General features: G+C 41.0%; 1 protein-coding gene across 2 annotated transcripts in view; it reads left to right on the top strand.

Moving 5' to 3' along the window:
- Window positions 1–2,901, top strand: part of CAMKK1 (calcium/calmodulin dependent protein kinase kinase 1) — a 271,268-nt gene extending 268,367 nt beyond the window's left edge. For both annotated transcript variants that reach the window (XM_040424856.1, XM_040424857.1), the window contains one exon: window positions 1,479–2,901. In XM_040424856.1, the coding sequence (XP_040280790.1) occupies window positions 1,479–1,551 (73 nt within the window). In that variant the 3' untranslated portion in view covers window positions 1,552–2,901. The remainder of the gene's footprint in view (window positions 1–1,478) is intronic.
- The last annotated feature ends 20,823 nt before the right edge of the window (window positions 2,902–23,724 follow it).

The following is a 23,724-nucleotide window of genomic DNA, read 5'->3' on the forward strand; positions in this document are numbered from 1 at the left end:
AGTATTTTTCATCAGTATTTGAAATTGAAAAACAAGAGTGGGTATAAAACAGAGAAGATGAAGAAATCTTTCCATTATATTGTTTATCTGTAGGACCCTTTCCTGGTTCTGGCCTACAAATACTGATACAGAATACTGACTTGAATACTGTGACAGTGGCCTGAAGCTGCACTACTGAGGACATTTCCTGATGTAATTATTATCACGTGCGGTGCTGTTATAGCGACCATGTATGGATTGAAATCACCATCAGTATCAATATCCGCATCCTAACTGCCTTCAGTAATCAAAATGTGTTTATAGTGGCGTAAGAATTCATAGGGATGCTGGTTTGGTGTCTGTGACAAGACTGCACTCCATAGAAACTGACATCTTGTCATCTGAATCTTTCAGTAGTGCAGCCTTAGGCTTTAGGCTTGTAAGCTCAAACTATTGAATCTCTGCATAGATGTCTCCTTTACGTAGGTTCACATACAGGGTTTTGTGGCAGTTTTTTGGCCCAAAGAAAGGAAGGGAATGAGAAATATGAAGGAAAGACTTTACAGGTGAAACTCAAAAAATTAGAATATCGTGCAAAGTTCACTTATTTCATGCAACTTAAAAGGTGAAACTAACATATGAGCTAGACTCATTACATGCAAAGCGAGATATTTCAAGCCTTTATTTGTTATAATTTGGATGTTTATGGCTTATAGCTTATGAAAACCCCAAAGTCACAATCTCAGGTACCCTTTGCTCAGGGGGTATGGATTAATTAGCGGACTAGAGTGTGACACTGAGCCTAGAATATTGAACCTTTTCACAAAATTCTAATTTTAAGCTGCAACTCCTTTAAAATTTGCATTACTGAAATAAATGGACTTTTGCACAATATTCTAATTTTTCGAGTTTCACCTGTATACTGGATCCACTTCTAGCTTTGGCTCACAAAACAGCCACAAAATCCTATGCGTGAACCCACCTTTAAAGAGAAATGCTATTTAGGGTCTATTTTATTGTGTAGGCAATCTTCCCCAATTTTTAGACTTTAAGTTGACCTAGACACTGTAATTGTTGGCCATACCCAACAGTTTCGGCAGGATCAGCCTAACGTCTAATGTGTATGTCTAGGGGAAAAGAAGGATCAGGCTGCTGGATGTCAACATGCCCAATCCTATTATTCGCAGGGGAGGTAAGTCACCTCCAGGGGTGTCTGGCAGCTGCACTTTCCCCTCTCCTCGTGCAGAACACATGCACGCTCAGCTGAGCCAAGTGTCCATTGTATGGGGGGGTCAGGACAGAATAGCCATCTACTGACAACTCTCTAAGGTGTATGTCCAGCATAAGCCTCCAATCTGTCTTAGTCCAGTAGACCTGTAATTAAACGGCCATTTTCAGCTTTTTATTCCAACTACAGTATACACATGCATTCTTTTTCTAGGGTGCTTTATAATTGATACAAACAACTGATCTATATTGTCATCATGTCATTTATTCAGAAAGCAAGCAAGCGGCGAGATGCTGAAAGACACAGAGCTGGCAGACGTGGAGGAGGATGATGGGACGTCATGAGAGCTTGCATGCCCAGATGAACTTTTGCCTGCTGCTATGCTGCTGGCTTTTCTATGTTGCACAAACACGTTCTCTCATGACCATCATGAACCAAAGCTTGTGGTCGATATACAATGCAAACAGCTCTTTGTAAAATGTTTACAGTATATCTGAGGAATGGGATTAATAGATAGCGACCTCTACATGAGGCTGTACCTGTCGCCTATGCACTGTGGAGCCAGTTTTCATGAGCATGCTGCAAGAGATAGAGACATCTTGAACATGAGACACTTTGTGCTTCGTGTCTCCATAATATCATTGGAAGAATATCCAATGTCTGTAGACAACAGGTACCCTTTGCATTCAATGTCTGCATGTATGTGTTAATAATATATGTGTGCATATATACAGGAAAAACAAAGAACAATGTGCCTCATCTCCATCTTTGCTTCTGCAGGATGCAGTCCGTGTAGCTTGAAGATTGCTTGACCTATGAATGTCTTTATTTACAAATTTAAAACCAAAAGTTTTTAGTTTTTATCATTTTATCCTCACTCCTGGCGTCTATAGATGATATACAGATATTTTTTAATTTCTCTATATATTTATGTAAAGAGGACTGTACAGGGACTATTGTGGAAAACCACGCGTGCTGCTGAGCAATGATTCTTCTTCGGGCTAGGAGGAGCTTGCACATGACCTGCCCTGGTGCAGGGAGATATGTTTCGGGTTGTACCTTACGTTAGTTCTAATTGTATGAAATAAGACCTGTTTACATTCGCTACAGGAAGGGCTATTTCTTCTTTGCACCTGCAGTACATTCATAACTCATGACATTTTGTATGTGACATGGGTCAGCAGGTTGTTATGACTCCATGCAAAGCATGTTCCAGAATGCCATGCATCCTAGCAGATCTGGAATCCTGAAAGTTTGGTTACAACATACTGTACATTGAATTCACTGCCACTACTAAATAGAGCATGTGATATATAGATATATATGTAGGTGTTTTATACTGTCTAGTCTAATGCAATGCTAATAATTACTAATGGATGAGTGACAAAAACCAAAATCTTCTGTGTTCGCCTTTTTAGAATTTATGCATACGTTTCATTTTCAGTATGCATTTGATGTTTTCATATTTGCACTGTTGTTATATTTTAAATCAGTTTGTTTTGCAAATTGGAAGCAAATTGGAAGCATTATTGCGGATTGACATTACGGTTTTAACCCAGTTCAAAGAAGTCCAGGGTGTTTCCTGGCTACGTGACTTTGCGGATGGTTTCACTGATTTATATATTATGCAAACTGGACATTATACTAGAAACTGGTGCTTTTTATGGATCCTAATAAAGTAAATCTGAGATGATTCAAGGTAAATGTATTACACATTTATTTAACAAATATCCTCCATATGTCATTTAGAGGATCTCCTGGCTCCACTTTAATTGGGTTCATTTGTCATATTATGTGTGCATTGATATGGTTAGTTAATCTACCTTTGCTGTCATGGAAATCACGTCTCCATGCATTTCCTAGTCAGCTTATGGTGGTGTGGCGAATATCACGCCTCGTGCCCGCTTGACGTCACCTACGTCACGCTCACGAGATGAAATATGGTCACTTGTTACAAGAGCGTGACGTTATGCCCTCCAGAGGAGCAGGTAAGGTCAGCTTGATACAGTTTACACAGACGCCTGTCCACGCGAGCACAGAGAGGCAACAAGCTGAGAGAGCCTTTTCACTACCGCCGTGAAACAGCGCATTCTCAGCCCGGGAAATTTGCCACCAGCTTCTCGTTTGATATAAGCCCTGTCCGCTAACAGGATTATATAGGGTGAGAAACCAACCCGCGGTAGCTTATAACTAGGCCAAGACACGGACGTGGGGATTCGTGATCGAGATACAAGATAGCACAAGATTAAATTAGATATTTAATCGCCTTAAGGGCACACTAGACATAACACAATATACACAGAGAATATACAGTTGCAAGAAAAAGTATGTGAACCCTTTGGAATGATATGGATTTCTGCACAAATTGGTCATAAAATGTGATCTGATCTTCATCTAAGTCACAACAATAGACAATCACAGTCTGCTTAAACTAATAACACAAAAATAATTAAATGTTACCATGTTTTTATTGAACACACCATGTAAACATTCACAGTGCAGGTGGAAAAAGTATGTGAATCTCCAAGAGCTAATTGGAGTGAGGTGTCAGCCAACTGGAGTCCAATCAATGAGATGAGATTGGAGGTGTTGGTTACAGCTGCCCTGCCCTATAAAAAACACACACCAGTTCTGGGTTTGCTTTTCACAAGAAGCATTGCCTGATGTGAATGATGCTTCGCACAAAAGAGCTCTCAGAAGACCTAAGATTTAGAATTGTTGAACTTGCATAAAGCTGGAAAGGGTTATAAAAGTATCTCCAAAAGCCTTGCTGTTCATCAGTCTACGGTAAGACAAATTGTCTATAAATGGAGAAAGTTCAGCACTGCTGCTACTCTCCCTAGGAGTGGCCGTCCTGTAAAGATGACTGTAAGAGCACAGCGCAGACTGCTCAATGAGGTGAAGAAGAATCCTAAAGTGTCAGCTAAAGACTTACAAAAGTATCTGGCATATGCTAACATCCCTGTTAACGAATCTATGATACGTAAAACACAAAACAAGAATGGATTTCATGGGAGGATACCACAGAGGAAGCCACTGCTGTCCAAAAAAAACATTGCTGCACGTTTACAGTTTGCACAAGAGCACCTGGATGTTCCACAGCAGTACTGGCAAAATATTCTGTGGACAGATGAAACCAAAGTTAAGTTGTTTGGAAGAAACACACAACACTATGTGTGGAGAAAAAGAGGCACAGCACACCAACATCAAAACCTCATCCCAACTGTGAAGTATGGTGGTGGGGGCATCATGGTTTGGGGCTGTTTTGCTGCGTCAGGGCCTGGACGGATTGCTATCATCGAAGGAAAAATGAATTCCCAAGTTTATCAAGACATTTTGCAGGACAACTTAAAGCCATCTGTCCACTAGCTGAAGCTCAACAGAAGATGGGTGTTGCAACAGGAAAACGACCCAAAGCATAGAAGTAAATCAACAACAGAATGGCTTAAACAGAAGAAAATACGCCTTCTGGAGTGGCCCAGTCAGAGTCATGACCTCAAGAAAGCGATTCACACCAGACATCCCAAGAATATTGCTGAACTGAAACAGTTCTGTAAAGAGGAATGGTCAAAAATTACTCCTGACCGTTGTGCACGTCTGAACTTCAACTACAGGAAACGTTTGGTGGAAGTTATTGCTGCCAAAGGAGGTTCAACCAGTTATTAAATCCAAGGGTTCACATACTTTTTCCACCTGCACTGTGAATTTTTTACATGGGGTGTTCAATAAAAACATGGTAACATTTAATTCTTTGTGTGTTATTAGTTTAAGCAGACTGTGATTGTCTATTGTTGTGACTTAGATGAAGATCAGATCACATTTTATGACCAATTTGTGCAGAAATACATATCATTACAAAGGGTTCACATACTTTTTCTTTCAACTGTATACAGTGGTCTGAGGTTACAGATACAGGTGATATAGGTACAACAGGGTTAAGCCGAGCAAAAGTCAGTTACTGGGTAGATGAAAGTTCCTTAGGGTGATAAGGGTGGAATAGTCCTTGGCTGCAGTCTCGTGGGGGCAGTGATGTCAGCTGGTTCCCGATCTCTCCAAACACATTGGCACGATGTGTCCCCCTTCAGAAAATACACCGCCCGCTAGCTTGCTGGCTCTGGGAAGGGTCCACCCTTCCTTCTTTGGTGCTGGCAGCAAATGACCCATAAAACAGACCAAAATGTCGCAGGAAGATGGTTCCGGGCCCTAATTGATCCACCTGGTAATGTTATTTTGTTTCTCCCTGGCATCCTAGCATCAAGCCAGGACCACGTGGATGTTTGGCTTTGCCCCAGGATCGCAAAAAGATAATCGAATTATGCCTGGGATGGACGGACAATTCATAATTCCTTATGAAATGTAGGTGCCAACATGTCTGGGAGGTATCATTGAACCTGGGCAAGGGCTGAGACTTCCTGCTGGGGGTTTTCCTGCAGGATTAGCTTGCCTCCAACCTGGCTGGTTGAGGTGTGACTTTATCCACCTGGAGCCTCCTTGAAGCCTGGACCCCTGGGGCTTCCTCCCTTGCTAGCTGACATCAGATGGCTGGGGGTGAGAACATATTTTGCATGTACACTGACTGTACATGCCAAAAGGTGAATCAAATGACAATCAGGGCTGCCAATAAATAATAATCTATATTACTTACAGGTGGGTTTGTGGTTATTCACCGCAGCCAATCAGAACAAAAATACAGTGGGATGCGAAAGTTTGGGCAACCTTGTTAATCGTCATGATTTTCCTGTATAAATCGTTGGTTGTTACAATAAAAAATGTCAGTTAAATATATCATATAGGAGACACACACAGTGATATTTGAGAAGTGAAATGAAGTTTATTGGATTTACAGAAAGTGTGCTATAATTGTTTAAACAAAATTAGGCAGGTGCATAAATTTGGGAACTGTTGTCATTGTATTGATTCCAAAACCTTTAGAACTAATTATTGGAGCACAAATTGGCTTGGTAAGCTCAGTGACCCCTGACCTACATTCACAGGTGAATCCAATTATGAGGAAGAGTATTTAAGGGGGTCAATTGTAAGTTTCCCTCCTCTTTTAATTTTCTCTGAAGAGTAGCAACATGGGGGTCTCAAAACAACTCTCAAATGACCTGAAGACAAAGATTGTTCACCATCATGGTTTAGGGGAAGGATACAGAAAGCTGTCTCAGAGATTTCAGCTGTCTGTTTCCACAGTTAGGAACATATTGAGGAAATGGAAGACCACAGGCTCAGTTCAAGTTAAGGCTCGAAGTGACAGACCAAGAAAAATCTTGGATAGACAGAAGCGACGAATGGTGAGAACAGTCAGAGTCAACCCACAGACCAGCATCAAAGACTTACAACATCATCTTGCTGCAGATGGAGTCACTGTGCATCGTTCAACCATTTGGCGCACTTTACACAAGGAGATGCTGTATGCGAGAGTGATGCAGAGGAAGCCTTTTTTCCGCCCACAGCACAAAAAGTGCTGCTTGAGGTGGGCTAAAGCACATTTGGACAAGCCAGCTTCATTTTGGAATAAGGTGCTGTGGACTGATGAAACTAAAATTGAGTTATTTGGCCATAACAAGGGGCGTTATGCATGGAGGAAAAAAAACACAGCATTCCAAGAAAAACACCTGCTACCTACAGTAAAATATGGTGGTGGTTCCATCATGCTGTGGGGCTGTGTGGCCAGTGCAGGGACTGTGAATCTTGTCAAAGTTGAGGGACGCATGGATTCCACTCAGCAGATTCTGGAGACCAATTTCCAGGAATCAGTGACAAAGCTGAAGCTGTGACGGGGCTGGATCTTTCAACAAGACACTGACGCTAAACACTGCTCAAAATCCACTAAGGCATTTATGCAGAAGAACAAGTACAACGTTCTGGAATGGCCATCTCAGTCCCCAGACCTGAATATAATTGAAAATCTGTGGTGTGACTTAAAGAGCTGTCCATGCTTGGAAGCCATCAAACCTGAATGAACTAAAGATGTTTTGTAAAGAGGAATGGTCCAAAATACCTTCAACCAGAATCCAGACTCTCATTGGAACCTACAGAAAGCGTTTAGAGGCTGTAATTTCTGCAAAAGGAGGATCTACTAAATATTGATTTCATTTCTTTTTTGTGGTGCCCAAATTTAGGCACCTGCCTAATTTTGTTTAAACAATTATAGCACACTTTCTGTAAATCCAATAAACTTCATTTTACTTCTCAAATATCACTGTGTGTGTCTCCTATATGATATATTTAACTAACATTTTTTATCGTAACAACCAATGATTTATACAGGAAAATCATGACGATTAACAAGGTTGCCCAAACTTTCGCATCCCACTGTAGCTGCAGTGTCAAGCATCGGGGACACAGAGGTACAGGCTGGAACAGTAATGATACAGAAGATGGATTTCTGGACTGTTTGTCAATGTAGTTAAGATGCAGTTCTAATCACAGGTATACCTTTATGGAGCAAAGCTGATAATCTAAAAAACAAATAGTAACTGAGCATTATCCAAAACTAGTACTTTTCATATAATTTTATTACCGACTGTAAAACTGGACCCCCACTGAAAGGTGACTGCCACAAATTAAAGAGGACCTGTCACATCTCCTGACACATCTGTTTTAGTTATTACTTGCATTCTCCACAATAATGTAGCATCTTTTCATATACCTCCTATATTGTGCTGTTCCTCTGTTATTGCTTCTAGAAGTTATGAATACATTTTAACCCCTTAAGGACTTAGGACGTACCGGTATGCCATGTTTGCCGAGTCCTTAAGGACTCGGGGCGTACCGGTACGTCCTAAGTTTAAAACTAGATTGCGGCGCTGCGGGCGGTGATCGGAACAGGATGTCCGCTGAAATCATTCAGCGGGCATCCTGTCACAACGCCGGGGGGGGTCCCGTGACCCCCCCCCCATATCGGCGATTGCCGCAAACCGCAGGTCAATTCAGACCTGCGGTTTGCGGCTTTTACCTTATGTGTGGTGAATGGAGGTGCCATCGGGTCCCCATGCGGCTGTAGGGGGACCCGATTGGCATGGAAGGCAGCGCGATGCCTTCCTTAGGCATCTGCGCTGCCTTCCGGTGACGAGCCTGTGAGATCCAGCCCCCTGGATCTCACAGGCCGGAAGCTGTATGAGTAATACTCACAGTATTACTCATACAGCCAATGCATTCCAATACAGAAGTATTGGAATGCATTGTAAAAGGGATTAGACCCCCAAAAGTTGAAGTCCCAAAGTGGGACAAAAAATAAAGTTAAAGAAAAAGTTGAAAAAATTAAGTTTTCCCCCAAAAAATTAAGTTTCAAGTAAAAATAAGCAAAAACGTCATTTTCCCCAAATAAAGTAAAAAAATAATGGTAAAAAATAGGGGGGGGGGGGAGTAGACATATTAGGTATCGCCACGTCCGTATCGACCGGCTCTATAAACATATCACATGACCTAACCCCTCAGATGAACACCGTAAAAAATTAAAACTGTGCTAAATAAACAATTTTTTTGTCACCTTACATCACAAAAAGTACAACAGCAAGCGATCAAAAAGGCGTTTGCCCACCAAAATAGTACCAATCTAACCGTCACCTCATCCCCCAAAAAATTAGCCCCTACCTGGGACAATCGCCCAAAAAATAATAAAAACTATGGCTCAGAATATGGAGACACTAAAACATAATTTTTTTTTGTTTAAAAAATGATATTATTGTGTAAAACTTACATAAATAAAAAAAAGTATACATATTAGGTATCGCCGCATCCGTATCGACCGGCTCTATAAAAATATCACATGACCTAACCCCTTAGATAAACACAGTAAAAAGATGAAAATAAAAACTGTGCTAAATAAACAATTTTTTGTCACCTTACATCACAAAAAGTGTAATAGCAAGCGATCAAAAAGTCATATGCACCCCAAAATAGTGTCAATCAAAACGTCATCTCATCCCGCAAAAATCATACCCTACCCAAGGTAATCGCCCAAAAACTGAAAAAATTATGGCTCTCAGACTATGGAAACACTAAAACATGATTTTTTTTTTTGCTTCAAAAATGAAATCATTGTGTAAAACTTACATAAATAAATAAAAAAGTATACATATTAGGTATTGCCGCATCCGTGACAAGCTGGTCTATAAAAATATCATATGATCTAACCTGTCACATGAATGTTGTAAATAACAAAATATAAAAACGGTGCCAAAACAGCTATTTCTTGTTACCTTGCCTCACAAAAAGTGTAATATAGAGCAACCAAAAATCATATGTACCCTAAACTAGTACCAACAATACTGCCATCCTATTTTCTAAAATGGGGTCACTTTTTTGGAGTTTCTACTCTAGGGGTGCATCAGGGGGGCTTCAAAAAAAACAGTCCAGCAAAATCTGCCTTCCAAAAACCGTATGGCATTCCTTTCCTTCTGCACCCTGCCATGTGCCCGTACAGCAGTTTACGACCACATATGGGGTGTTTCTGTAAACTACAGAATCAGGGCCATGAATATTGAGTTTGGTTGTTAACCCTTGCTTTGTAACTGGAAAAAAATAATTAAAATGGATAATCTGTCAAAAAAGTAAAATTTTGAAATTGTATCTCTATTTTCCATTAATTCTTGTGGAACACCTAAAGGGTTAACGACGTTTGTAAAATCAGTTTTGAATACCTTGAGGGGTGTAGTTTATAGAATGGGGTCATTTTTGGGTGGTTTATATTATGTAAGCCTCGCAAAGTGACTTCAGACCTGAACTGGTCCCTAAAAATTGGGTTTTTGAAAATTTCTGAAAAATCTCAAGATTTGCTTCTAAACTTCTAAGCCTTGTAACATTCCCCAAAAATAAAATATCATTCCCAAAATGATCCAAACATGAAGTAGACATATAGGGAATGTAAAGTAATAACTATTTCTTGGAGGTATTACTATGTATTATAGAAGTAGAGAAATTGAAACTTGGAAATTTGCAATTTTTTTTACTTCATTTTTGGTAAATTTGGTATTTTTTTATAAATAGAAATGAATTTTTTTTTTTACTTCATTTTGCCAGTGTCATGAAGTACAATATGTGATGAAAAAACAATCTCAGAATGGCCTAGATAAGGCAAAGCGTTTTAAAGTTATCAGCACTTAAATTGACACTGGTCAGATTTGCAAAAAATGGCCAAGTTCTTAAGGTGAAATAGGGCTGAGTCCTTAAGGGGTTAAAGGTTCAGTTGGGGTGTGTCCCCCCCACAGTCTGACACGGTCCAGCCAATGTAGGTTAGTACTGTTGCTATATGACAACCACTGTTAATAGGAGGCTTCTCGAGTCTACAGAAATGGCATCAGGGAACTCATTTAAAGAGGACCTTTCACCTGTATAAACTATGTGAACTGAGTATGCTGCCATATAGAGCGGCGCACGGGGATCTCACTGCACTTACTATTATCCCCGGGCGCCGCTCCGTTCTCCTGCTATGCCCTCTGGTACCTTTGCTTTTTAAGTTATAGTAGGCGGGTCTTCCCTTGTCCTGTGGGCGTCTCCTTCTCCTAGGCTGCAGCGCTGGCCAATCGCAGCGCACAGCTCACAGCCTGGGAGGTTTTTTTCTCCCAGGCTGTGAGCTGTGCGCTGCGATTGGCCAGCGCTGCAGCCTAGGAGAAGGAGACGCCCACAGGACAAGGGAAGACCCGCCTACTATAACTTAAGGAGCAAAGGTACCAGAGGGCATAGCAGGAGAACGGAGCGGCACCCGGGGATAATAGTAAGTGCAGTGAGATCCCCGTGCGCCGCTCTATATGGCAGCATACTCAGTTCACATAGTTTATACAGGTGAAAGGTCCTCTTTAATAATAAGTGATACATGTTTCTTGCAGCTCACATTACCATTTTCACGTCAACATTTTTATATTTCATCTTCTTGACATAGCCTGAAATAATACAATAATTACTGTACTATACCACGCAAATTATATTGTTCTCTCAGTAAAAAAAATAATATTTTGTCATTGTATGTTTTCTGGGACCAGATGGATAGACAGACAGGTAGATAGATAGAGAACTCCAAAGTGAGGAGAAAGGGTGGCAGACCCGCTTTATTCACCCCTCAATGGTGAATATTAGTTCCATTCATTTGAATGGGGTTGTTTTAGCAGGAAGCACATGGATTTCTGCAATTTGCATTGAGATGAATGGAACTGGTTTTCAGCTACAGAAAACAATATCTGCCATGATTGCAGTCTTGCTTAGAAGTATATTTACAACATTCAAAGCAGTTTTCAGTAAAGAAAAAATATATAAAATTATATATATGATAAATGTTTCCTTTTTCCTATTCCAGGTATCTGTAAGTCATTACTATTGTTCTTCCTGCATCTTCTCACTTTTTAATTTTTTTTTAATTGCTTTATATGTATATATGATTTGTAAAGCCATGGTTATAGAACCCCAAGATCCGGTCTCCAGGACACTAATAGCATAGCAGAGCTGTGTCCTTTCCCAGAACAATAATGGTGGGTTTACACGAACGAGGAACAGCCAATTATCCTTCCTGACAACTGGCTGCTCGTTCAGTGGGGGAGAAGCACTGTACTTACATGCAGCGATCACCTCCACAGTATGATGAGCGAAGGCTATTGCGATCACTCGTCCTCATACAGATGTATTGTTTCCCGGCAGCAGATCGCTGTTTACACCGCATGATCTGCTGCCCAGAAATGATAATCTAGGTGCCTGCAGAAGGACAGTTTCACCCAATGAATGAGCGTTTCACTCGTTCATCAGGTGATTGGCTGCACGTTTAGACGGGCCCTCCAGCTGTTGCAAAACTACAACTCCCAGCATGCCCGAACAGCCTACAGGTATCAGCCTACAGCAGGGCATTGTGAAAGTTGTAGTTTTACAACAGCTGGAGGGCCGCAGTTTGAGGATGCCTGATGTAGAACAACAGAGTAGAAAATTCTAGAATTACAAGATAAAACTAAAAAAAAATCGGTTTCAGTATGTTGTAGTCAAAGAGAAAAACGAATGAAAAAATGTGACACATTCCCTAAGTAATGAATTTTTTTGATTCAGTAATAGTCTATTAGAGTTGCCGTTCACATTATTATTACATATATAGCTAGTCGGACTCTGCGTTTTCTTCCACAGTAGACCTGTAAATGGTATGCATTATACATAGAATTGTCAAACATGAGTTCACTATTGTTCATAAAAATGCTGAAAACAACACACATTTAGAACATTGCTACCAAACAAAGAACAATTTCCCTGTCCACAAACCTTTTCTAAATTATTTATAAAACATTATTGGGAGGAGATTTATCACATCCTGCACTCCAGAATTTAGGCTTCAAAAAGTCCCAAAATAGGGCTTTGTGACTTTTTATGCTTACCTTTGAAAAATGTTTGCAACTTTTAGATTTTTTTTTTTTTTTAACCACACACTCCAGCCTTAAAAGTTGGTGAAAAAATGGCTGTGGCCAACAATGTTAATCAGTTTCACTCCAAATATATCTGTGATTTTATTTTTTATTTTTTTAAAAGACACAAACTCACTCCTGTAGGATGGCATAAAAGAGTATCATTTCTAGACACAAGTGTTAGGTTTAAAGGTTTAAAATTAACAAACAACGTGTGACATCTGCAGGCTCAGACTTCATGTTCAGGTGAATCCCTCATTGGGCCCCTGAGCAAGGTGGGCCCCTAGTCTCCCAGCCCCTGCACAAGTGTCACATAACACAGTAGACTTACTGCACTACATACATATATACAATGTCCAGCACCTCAACCAACCTATGTTTATATAAAAAAAACTTGATAGATAAAGAAACTCCCCAGTTTATTATTATAGACACGATCAGAGCTGAGATGACTTCTAGGTATAGAGGAAAGCTAGCCAGAGTCCTCTGTTCCCCAGGACCTACCTTCTCAAAGTTTCTGCAGGAACCTCCCTATTCAGTCATCTGGTAGCATCTTGCTGCTGTGTGAGCAGATAATATTTGAATATATCCGTACAGTGCACAGCCAAAATAAATTTTACTGGTGGACCCTAGGCACCCCAGTCCGACACTGGACATGTGATACTGTAAATTTGATGCAAAGTACCTCAGTGCAGACTGATTCAAATCAGACTTTAAATATTACCCTCATGATAAATTCCCCCCAATTGGGAATTGAGTTTATTATAATATACACTGATCAGCTATAACACTACAACCACTGACAAAGTGACTCAATGAAGGACTACTAGTGAATCAGCAACAGGGTAGTGAGCACCAAAATTTAATTGATGCACACGGAGAGCAAAGACTAGCAGAAGAGCTCCAGTAGCACAAATTGCCAAAGAGGATAATATTGGATATGATAGAAAGGTGCCAGAACACACAGTTCATCAGTTTCCACATGTGGCTGCATACCCACAAATCAATGTAACCCTTCTGACCTCCTGTCCACCAATAAGAGCACCTACAATGAGCATGTGTGCCCTGCCAAACTGCAATTATTGCTCAGGAATGGTTTGAGGAGCATAACAAACAGTTCACTTTGTTGACTAGGCCTTCAAATTCCCAGATCTCAAGCATCTGTGGGAAGTGTTAGAAAACTAGGTGTACTCCATGGAGGAGACACTTCTCAACTTATAAAGCTTAAAGGATCTGCTGTCTACCTTCAGATATCTTGTGGACCCCATTCCTCGATGGGTCAGATCTAGAGATGAGACAAATGCTCAAAATTTGATTTTGCCAAATCGGTTGACCAATTCAATCCATTTCTGAATCAATTCTACCTGAATCAAGGTCTCCTAGGACTCATATTTTTTTCTCTTTAGTCTCGATTTTTTCTTTTATAAATTTTTGTTTTTCTCTCTCTCCTCTCTCTCCTATCTTTCTCTCTCCAAAATTCACCCAAATCAAATCACCAGAAATTCACGTTCGGAAATTCACGTTCGGATGCAATTTTTACAGAATCCACGTCGGATCCGACCAGTTTAGAATCGATTCACTCATCTCTTTCCATGACTTTTTATTAAGCAAGTGATTTTAATGTTATGGCTGATTGGTGTATAGCATCCAATATTTTTCATTTCTGTGATAGAACTTGCAGATTTGTTATAAACAATGTGTAAAAATATAGTAAAACTTTGCATGAAAAAAATAAATAAAAGATATATATATACTTTCCAAAGAACGAGGCAGCACTTCCAGATTTCGGTGACAGGGTGAAGAGCTTGACAAAGGCCTCATTGAGTAGGCCGAAACGTTGCTGGGGAATAAAGTTTGGGGTCTTCACCCTGTCACCGAAATCTGAAAGTGCTGCCTCGTTCTTTGGAAAGTATATATCGTGGAGGAGAAGCCGACCTCCGTGAGGAGTTGCACCCAGTGCACGCTGTCTGACTGTGCTGCTGCGGTATTTGCTAATATATATATATCTATCAAAAGTTTATCTCACTGACTCTTGGCATCAAAAGAGCTGATGAATCACATTTAGATTCTACTGGTCTTGTGCCAGTTTGAGTTTCTTTGAAATAAGGCAACATTCTGTGTGTTCTTAACAAATCACTGCTACTTCATTTTCTTTTCTTTTTTTTTACAGTAAGATATTTTTCTGCAATGTGTAATTCGCTGGGCTGCCTTTCACTTCTTGTTTTCATTTGAAAGTGTGTCAACTCTTGTGTCATTTTTGATCATCAGAAATACTAGAATTTCCAGCCAAGAATTGGGAGGCGTTCAGCAGCTGTCATATGCTTGCAGTTCCCTATAAAGCATTTTGACAGCTTAAGTGCCTGTGAATGCCAGTGTTTGCCATGGCAGCCTTAAATACATATGGGACAGGAGTCCAAAGGCTACCATCATCAAATAATATGTTCAAGTATTTTGTGTATTCACAGTTTACTTATCTTGGTCATACAATATTGTAAAGAGTTATTTAAAGGGAACCTGTCACCTCCAACAAACATCCCAAGCCGGCAGCAGTACCTGAGAGTAGCCAACAGCATGTAACAATAATTTTCTTCCTGCAGGCAGATGACGCAAAAGCTGTAAAAACATTCTTTAATCCCCTGCCGGCGCGCTTCTCTAGTCCGGCTTGAAATCAAGGGGGCAGCGGCCTGCTTGCTCCAAGTCACGTAACCACGCCCCTTTCCCTGCCCCTTTGCTGTGACTGACAGCACTTATGCATGACAGTTCGGCTGGCTTTGCCGAACTACCGGCTGTCAGTCATAGCGAAGGGGCAGAGAATGGGGTCATGGTTACCGTGACTTGGAGCAAGCAGGCCGCTGCCTCCGTGACTTCAAGCCTGACTAGAGAAGCGCGTCGGCAGGGGATTAAAGAACGTTTTTACAGCTTTTGCTTCATCTGCCTGCAGGAAGAAAATGATCATTACAAACATGCTGCTGGCTACTCTCGGGTACTGCTGCCGGCTTGGGATGTTTGTTGGAGGTGACAGGTTCCCTTTAACATTGCATTTAGCATACTACTACACCTCTTTATAGTTCCAGCTAGCAGTTAACTAAAAGATCTCACATTAAAGGGGTTATCCAAGACTTAAAAAGACCTCAGAGAGTAGCCGACCTGTGGTTGGGTTCATGTTTACCTGGTTGCCCGTCAACAGGATGTTGATGCCAGAGCATCACAAAGTTGCAGAGATGGCTGGGGAGCAATGATGCTGGAACCCAGGGGCATGAACCAGGTAGGTATGAACCCCAGTTCTTAAGTCTGGGATAACCCCTTTAATAATCTCCCAGATATGACCTGGCTGCTGCTTATTAACCAAGGTTGCAGTCTGTGATTGGTAATCTGGTTCTCCAGGTTTCGTTATTGTCACTTACATTGATATTCAGATAATCCAACAGCATAATTAGTTCTGGGTGGCAGGTAATAGAGGATGATGTTCAGAACCCAGCACCGGATTATGGTTTTCTGTAATTGTACTGCAAGTAGGTCCTGCAGGAGGAACTTTGCTGGATTTCTATAGGCACAAGAAAGGAGTAGGACTATAGCAGAAATGTTATAATAATCCATATTCATACTCTGGGGCTCTGGGAGAGATGGGACCCAGTTCTACTTGGTCCCATATCCCTTGCTGAAGAGTCGTGAGAACCCATGCAAGTCTGGAAAGGGTGTGGAGCAGAATATGGAAAGCAGGAACTTCTGTCCTGGATTTTTAAAGCTAGCACCATAATGAAGGCCCATTTTGATGTTTGCTATAGGGCCTGGTCCCTCTATGTATGCCATTATTATACAGTCAGGTCCATAAATATTGGGACATTGACACAATTGTAAAATTTTTGGCTCTATACACCACCACAATGAATTTTAAATGAAACGAACAAGATGTGCTTTAAATGCAGACTGTCAGCTTTTATTTGAGGGTATTTACATCTAAATCAGATGACCGGTGTAGGAATTACAACAGTTTGCATATGTGCCTCCTACTTGTTAAGGAACCAAAAGTAATGGGACAATTGGCTTCTCAGCTGTTCCATGGCCAGGTGTGTGTTATTCCCTCATTATCTCAATTACAATGAGCAGATAAAAAGGTCCAGTGTTCATTTCAAGTGTGCTATTTGCATTTGGAATCTGTTGCTGTCAACTCTCAAGATGAGATCCAAACAGCTGTCACTATCAGTGAAGCAAGACATCATTAGGCTGAAAAAACAAACCCATCAGAGAGATAGCAAAAACATTAGGCGTGGCCAAAACAACTGTTTGGAACATTCTTAAAAAGAAGGAACGCACCGGTGAGCTCAGCAACACCAAAAGGCCCGGAAGACCACGGAAAACAACTGTGGTGGATGACCGAAGAATTATTTCCCTGGTGAAGAAAGCACCCTTAACAACAGTTGGCCAGATCAAAAACACTCTCCAGGAGGTAGGTGTATGTGTGTCAAAGTCAACAATCAAGAGAAGACTTCACCAAAGTGAATACAGAGGGTTCACCACAAGATGTAAACCATTGGTGAGCCTCAAAAAGAGGAAGGCCAGATTAGAGTTTTCCAAACGACATCTAAAAAAGCCTTCACAGTTCTGGAACAACATCCTATGGACACATGAGACCAAGATCAACTTGTACCAGAGTGATGGAAAGAGAAGAGTATGGAGAAGGAAAGGAACTGCTCACGATCCTAAGCATACCACCTGATCAGTGAAGTATGGTGGTGGTAGTGTCATGGTGTGGGCATGTATGGCTGCCAATGGAACTGGTTCTCTTGTATTTATTGATGATGTGACTGCTGACAAAAGCAGCAGGATGGATTCTGAAGTGTTTCGGGCAATATTATCTGCTCATAATTAGCCAAATGCTTCAGAACTCATTGGACAGCGCTTCACAGTGCAAATGGACAATGACCCAAAGCATACTGCAAAAGCAACCAAAGAGTTTTTTAAGGAAAAGAAGTGGAATGTTATGCAATGGCCAAGTCAATCACCAGACCTGAATCCGATTGAGCATGCATTTCACTTGCTGAAGACAAAACTGAAGGGAGAATGCTCCAAGAACAAGCAGGAACTGAAGACAGTTGCAGTAGAGGCCTGGCAGAGCATCACCAGGGATGAAACCCAGCATCTGGTGATGTCCATGCGTTCCAGACTTCAGGCTGTAATTAACTGCAAAGGATCTGCAAACAAGTATTAAAAAGTGAAAGTTTGATTTATGATTATTATTCTGTCCCATTACTTTTGGTCCCTTAACAAGTGGGAGGCACATATGCAAACAGTTGTAATTCCTACACCGTTCACCTGATTTGGATGTAGATACCCTCAAGTTAAAGCTGACAGTTTGCAGTTAAAGCACATCTTGTTCGTTTCATTTCAAATCCATTGTGGTGGTGTATAGAGCCAAAAAATTTTGAATTATGTTGATGTCCCAATATTTATGGACCTGACTGTAGCAATATGTGTGTTTCTACTCACTGCTCACCAAAAACTACAGAAAATATGGCATACAGAATGATCACCATATTTACCCGTTATGAAGTTGGCATTAAATGCAGAGTATAAGATGGGAACGAGAAACAATTGTCTCATCTTAGTTCAGAATATCAATTATGGAGGGTTTTTTTCTGATCACCAAATACACATAGCAATTATCATTATGGTCTATTGGCACTAAAGAAAGTGAGTATTTTCTCCTCTGCTGTGAACATTTCTTCTCTGCTATCAATATACCCAGTAGCAGATCCCTTTCATTCAGAGTAGTTCTTTGGAAAGATGAACAGTTCATAGTAGTAGAGCTACCACACCATCTCAATTTGTGTCTTTGAATTATGCACGTTAAGTGGAACACTTTTTCTTAGTCCCTAGAAGTAATATAACGGTGTAAGAGCAGACATTATTCCCTTCTCAGGAATCTGCTCTTTCCAGGCAATAATTGCTTGCCTGCCTCAACCACATGTGATTGCACTCTAATGATCCCTCTGAGGAGAATGGTTTCCCAGGTAGCTGATAACAAATGAGAATGCTACAGATTTGGCATCAGCGATTCCCTGCTGTGTCCACAACAACTTACTGCACTGGGCCTCCCCGAGTCACAGGTGCATTTCCCAGAAACCAAGAATGTGACTGTATATATGTATATATATATATATATATATATATATATATATATATATATATATATATATACATATATACAATCACGTGCATAAATGAGGTTTGCATTTTCCAATACAATAGTGTTATTTTACATTATTTTTAACTAACACATGTAACAGCATATTTAAGAAATCCTAGACCTTGGGAAAATAATTTATTGAGGTTTCCCAATATTTGATGCACTCACTGACAAAAAAAATAATGCACCAAGAAAGAGTTGTTGGAATCTAGTGAAACATTATATGTCAAAAGCCAAAGAAATGGGCACACCTAAAGTATCATCCAGAGGTGCATGCCACGGTATCAATATTAACTAAATTGTCCAAGAAGAGAAGAGAAATACTGCAAGCCAAGGCCGCACCTCTTAAAAAATATATAATTTATTGAAAACACACAAAGTGCAAGACATTTAAAATCAATTGTATACAATTATGCATCCATGTGTGGACCAAAAATATGTCAAACACAAACCCACACAATTCATAGATAGGGTATACACATCAAAGTGCCACTTAAATATGATAAAATGTGTACATGATTATGACATCAAAAAACATATATGTGCACTAGATACTTATCTGATTCGGTATTAAACAAACATGATTGTGCAGGTAAGAAGGTGTCCCCATGCGTATCGCCAGACAGTGCTGGCTTCCTCAGGCGTTCCAACATTATATATGTGACTGTAATGATGATATATGTAAGTGATTACAATATTAGAGCGAAAGGATACGTTTATTGAGGAAAACTGTACAATGAAAGGAGGCTCTATATGGTATCCTGTTGGCTGCCTCTAGCCTGGATACAGATACAGTTGGGCATGGAGGTATACAGGTTCTGTATGGTATTCTGTTGGCTGCCTCTAGCCTGGATACAGATACAGTTGGGCATGGAGGCATACAGGTTCTGTATGGTATCCTGCAGCACATTTGCCCATAGATGTTAAGATGTTGCAGATGGGCCAGTAGATCCTGCATACTTGTAGGTTGCTGAAGCTGGTATCTCAGCTGGTCCTGTAAATGCTCGATTAGCAATAAATCTGGCAAGCGGGCAGGCCAAGGAAGTGTTGCAGTCTGAAGAAATTCTTGGGAAACCCTTGCAGTGTGTGGGTGAGCATTATCCTGCTGAAAAAATGCCATTTGGAAGCCCAGCCATGAGAGGCAACACATGTGGCCGCAGGATGTCCTGCACAAATCACTGAACTCTTAGTGTCCCTCATATCCCTACTGGGATGACCAACTGTCATGTGATGGCTGGTGGTCTGTCTGGACCGCCTGTAGCCTGTGTGCATGCCATCATGTAACTACTGTTCCCAACTCCTCAGCTAGGTCAAAATGGACTAGATGGTTGGCAGTTCTTTGACCACCCTGCTTCTCTCTGTCCATTGATGAGCCCCCTATCAAAATCTGGGCAAAATGTCTTCAACTGTACTGTAGAGATATGTCTAGCAGTAAAGGATCTTTCACCAAAAGGTACATTACCCAAAGTAGCCTCTGAAAGCCTTTTTATAGGGCAGAAGGGGAAGCATTTTTATGCCATCTTCTGGCAAGACCCAGTGCCTAATGAGACCACACCTGTGATCATTTACAGATCTGCCTGACACATAACCGATTGCCGAGTTTTGCAGCAATTTGACATTTCTAGCTAGGTGCAGTTTTTTTTTTTTTGGCAATGAGTGTATTTGGCACAGGCCAGTTGGTGTAATCTACCATTTGGTGGAAAAGTTACTGCAGAATTAGGAGTTAGAAATAGTCATTTAGGCCAGGGTTTTCTCTGTCTATTCTGTAAGCACGTCACGTTCTTCTTTCAGTACATTAGCTTGGACCTTTTCCATTTAATTTTCATCACTGAACAGCTTGTTGCGCACCTTGGCCTGTTGAGAATACTATAACACCTGTGCTGATTTTTTTCAATTTTTCCTTGCCTTCTTTAAAGCTATTATTTATGTATTTCTTAATGTACTGTACATAGCACTACAAAACGATTACACTCCCTTTAGTAATAGTCTTCATTGTAAAGCACGTTGCTTTACTACTATACAGGGAGTGCAGAATTATTAGGCAAGTTGTATTTTTGAGGATTAATTTTATTATTGAACAACAACCATGTTCTCAATGAACCCAAAAAACTCATTAATATCAAAGCTGAATATTTTTGGAAGTAGTTTTTAGTTTGTTTTTAGTTTTAGCTATTTTAGGGGGATATCTGTGTGTGCAGGTGACTATTACTGTGCATAATTATTAGGCAACTTAAAAAACAAATATATACCCATTTCAATTATTTATTTTTACCAGTGAAACCAATATAACATCTCAACATTCACAAATATACATTTCTGACATTCAAAAACAAAACAAAAACAAATCAGTGACCAATATAGCCACCTTTCTTTGCAAGGACACTCAAAAGCCTGCCATCCATGGATTCTGTCAGTGTTTTGATCTGTTCACCATCAACATTGCGTGCAGCAGCAACCACAGCCTCCCAGACACTGTTCAGAGAGGTGTACTGTTTTCCCTCCTTGTAAATCTCACATTTGATGATGGACCACAGGTTCTCAATGGGGTTCAGATCAGGTGAACAAGGAGGCCATGTCATTAGATTTTCTTCTTTTATACCCTTTCTTGCCAGCCACGCTGTAGAGTACTTGGACGCGTGTGATGGAGCATTGTCCTGCATGAAAATCATGTTTTTCTTGAAGGATGCAGACTTCTTCCTGTACCACTGCTTGAAGAAGGCGTCTTCCAGAAACTGGCAGTAGGACTGGGAGTTAAGCTTGACTCCATCCTCAACCCGAAAAGGCCCCACAAGCTCATCTTTGATGATACCAGCCCAAACCAGTACTCCACCTCCACCTTGCTGGCGTCTGAGTCGGACTGGAGCTCTCTGCCCTTTACCAATCCAGCCACGGGCCCATCCATCTGGCCCATCAAGACTCACTCTCATTTCATTAGTCCATAAAACCTTAGAAAACTCAGTCTTGAGATATTTCTTGGCCCAGTCTTGACGTTTCAGCTTGTGTGTCTTGTTCAGTGGTGGTCGTCTTTCAGCCTTTCTTACCTTGGCCATGTCTATGAGTATTGCACACCTTGTGCTTTTGGGCACTCCAGTGATGTTGCAGCTCTGAAATATGGCCAAACTGGTGGCAAGTGGCATCTTGGCAGCTGCACGCTTGACTTTTCTCAGTTCATTGGCAGTTATTTTGTGCCTTGGTTTTTCCACACGCTTCTTGCGACCCTGTTGACTATTTTGAATGAAACGCTTGATTGTTCGATGATCACACTTCAGAAGCGTTGCAATTTTAAGAGTGCTGCATCCCTCTGCAAGATATCTCACTATTTTTGACTTTTCTGAGCCTGTCAAGTCCTTCTTTTGATCCATTTTGCCAAAGGAAAGGAAGTTGCCTAATAATTATGCACACCTAAAATAGGGTGTTGATGTCATTAGACCACACCCCTTCTCATTACAGAGATGCACATCACCTAATATGCTTAATTGGTAGTAGGCTTTCGAGCCTATACAGCTTGGAGTAAGACAACATGCATAAAGAGGATGATGTGGTCAAAATACTCATTTGCCTAATAATTCTGCACGCAGTGTAGTGGTCAGGATGTTGTCGACTTGCTGTGTAGTGTAAAGCAGGGTTCCTCAACTCCAGTCCTCAGGGTCCACCTGTCCGTCATGTTTTCAGGATTTCCTTAGTATTGAGCAGGTGATATAATTGGTGTCAGTGCATCAGTGTCACGTCCTCTGTTGTGTGCGCCGTGACACGGTTGCCTTGCATGCTGTTGCCTGCGGCAACATGTAGTTTTTGCAGCATGTATGTAGCTCTTCCTTTCCCTGGGTCCTTTCCTGTCTGGTGCCAAAGGGGTTATTTATCTGGCTGGTGTGGATTTAGGTGTGTCTTGGGTGTGGCCTCTTGGCTCTTTATTTGTTGTGTTGTGAGCGTGAGGTCAGTGGCCCTTCAGCCTTTGTGTGAGCTGGAGTGCTGCTCCTATCCTGGATATACCATCTGTCCAGTGGGAGGGCCTCCTAGCTAGACATCAGTGTTACCTTGATGTCTCCCCTATGTTCCCTATTGCTTTACCTTCCCTTGTATCTATGTTTGGTGTGGGTTATGTGCGGGGGTCTGATGTATGTCTAGTGGTCGTTACATGTCTGTCTTCCAGCATGTTTGCTAGATATTTTCCCTGGTAGTCGCATAACCTCTGGAAGGGGGTGTCGGGGTTCCCCAGAGGGGGAATAACTAGTCGGTGAGCAGCTCTACCTGGGGCTGCCATGCTTTGTCTGCATGGGGGTCCGGTTGTCTTTTTGGCCGTGGCCGTGACCACAGGTATTTATTCTGTAGGATATTCTCAAATCATGACCGGTAGGTGAGCCCTGAGGACTGGAGTTGAGGAACACTGGTGTAAAGGACAGATTTCTCCGGGGTAGCATTATCATCCTGATAGTTTCCTGAAGACATCTTCCTCAGTAAGTGAGGTAATTAGACACTTGATGTTGAGCATTTTGTACTTTATGCACACTTCTCATTCCCATCCTCTTACGCGTTTTCAGCTTTTTCTTTCTAACAGATACAACTGGTCTCCTTCTTGTGTGGCTGGTATGCACTTGAGAGTTTAATTAATACAGCGCCTATTAGCATGGCTCAAGGTGCAGAATTCTCTGACTTCTGAGCTGAAGACTCAGCACTGTAGCTCAGCACCTTCATTCTAATAATCAGTGAGGGTCCAACCACCTTGACCCTCACCAGTGCAATTTTCAGACAGGCCTTGAGATAAATATAGCGAACAAGAAATATTTTTACCAAATTAAATTGTGACACTTAACTTAGACCTTGTTCACATTGTGTAGTTTTGAAGCAGAAGTGAGTGTGTTTTTTTTGTAAACTACACTGAATGAACAAAACCTTGTTATAGTGACAACACTTTTTCTTCATAGAGAGAACTTGGTTATCTAACTGTTTCAATA

The sequence above is a fragment of the Bufo bufo genome, chromosome 3, assembly GCF_905171765.1.
Source record: "Bufo bufo chromosome 3, aBufBuf1.1, whole genome shotgun sequence".
NCBI lineage: Eukaryota > Metazoa > Chordata > Amphibia > Anura > Bufonidae > Bufo > Bufo bufo.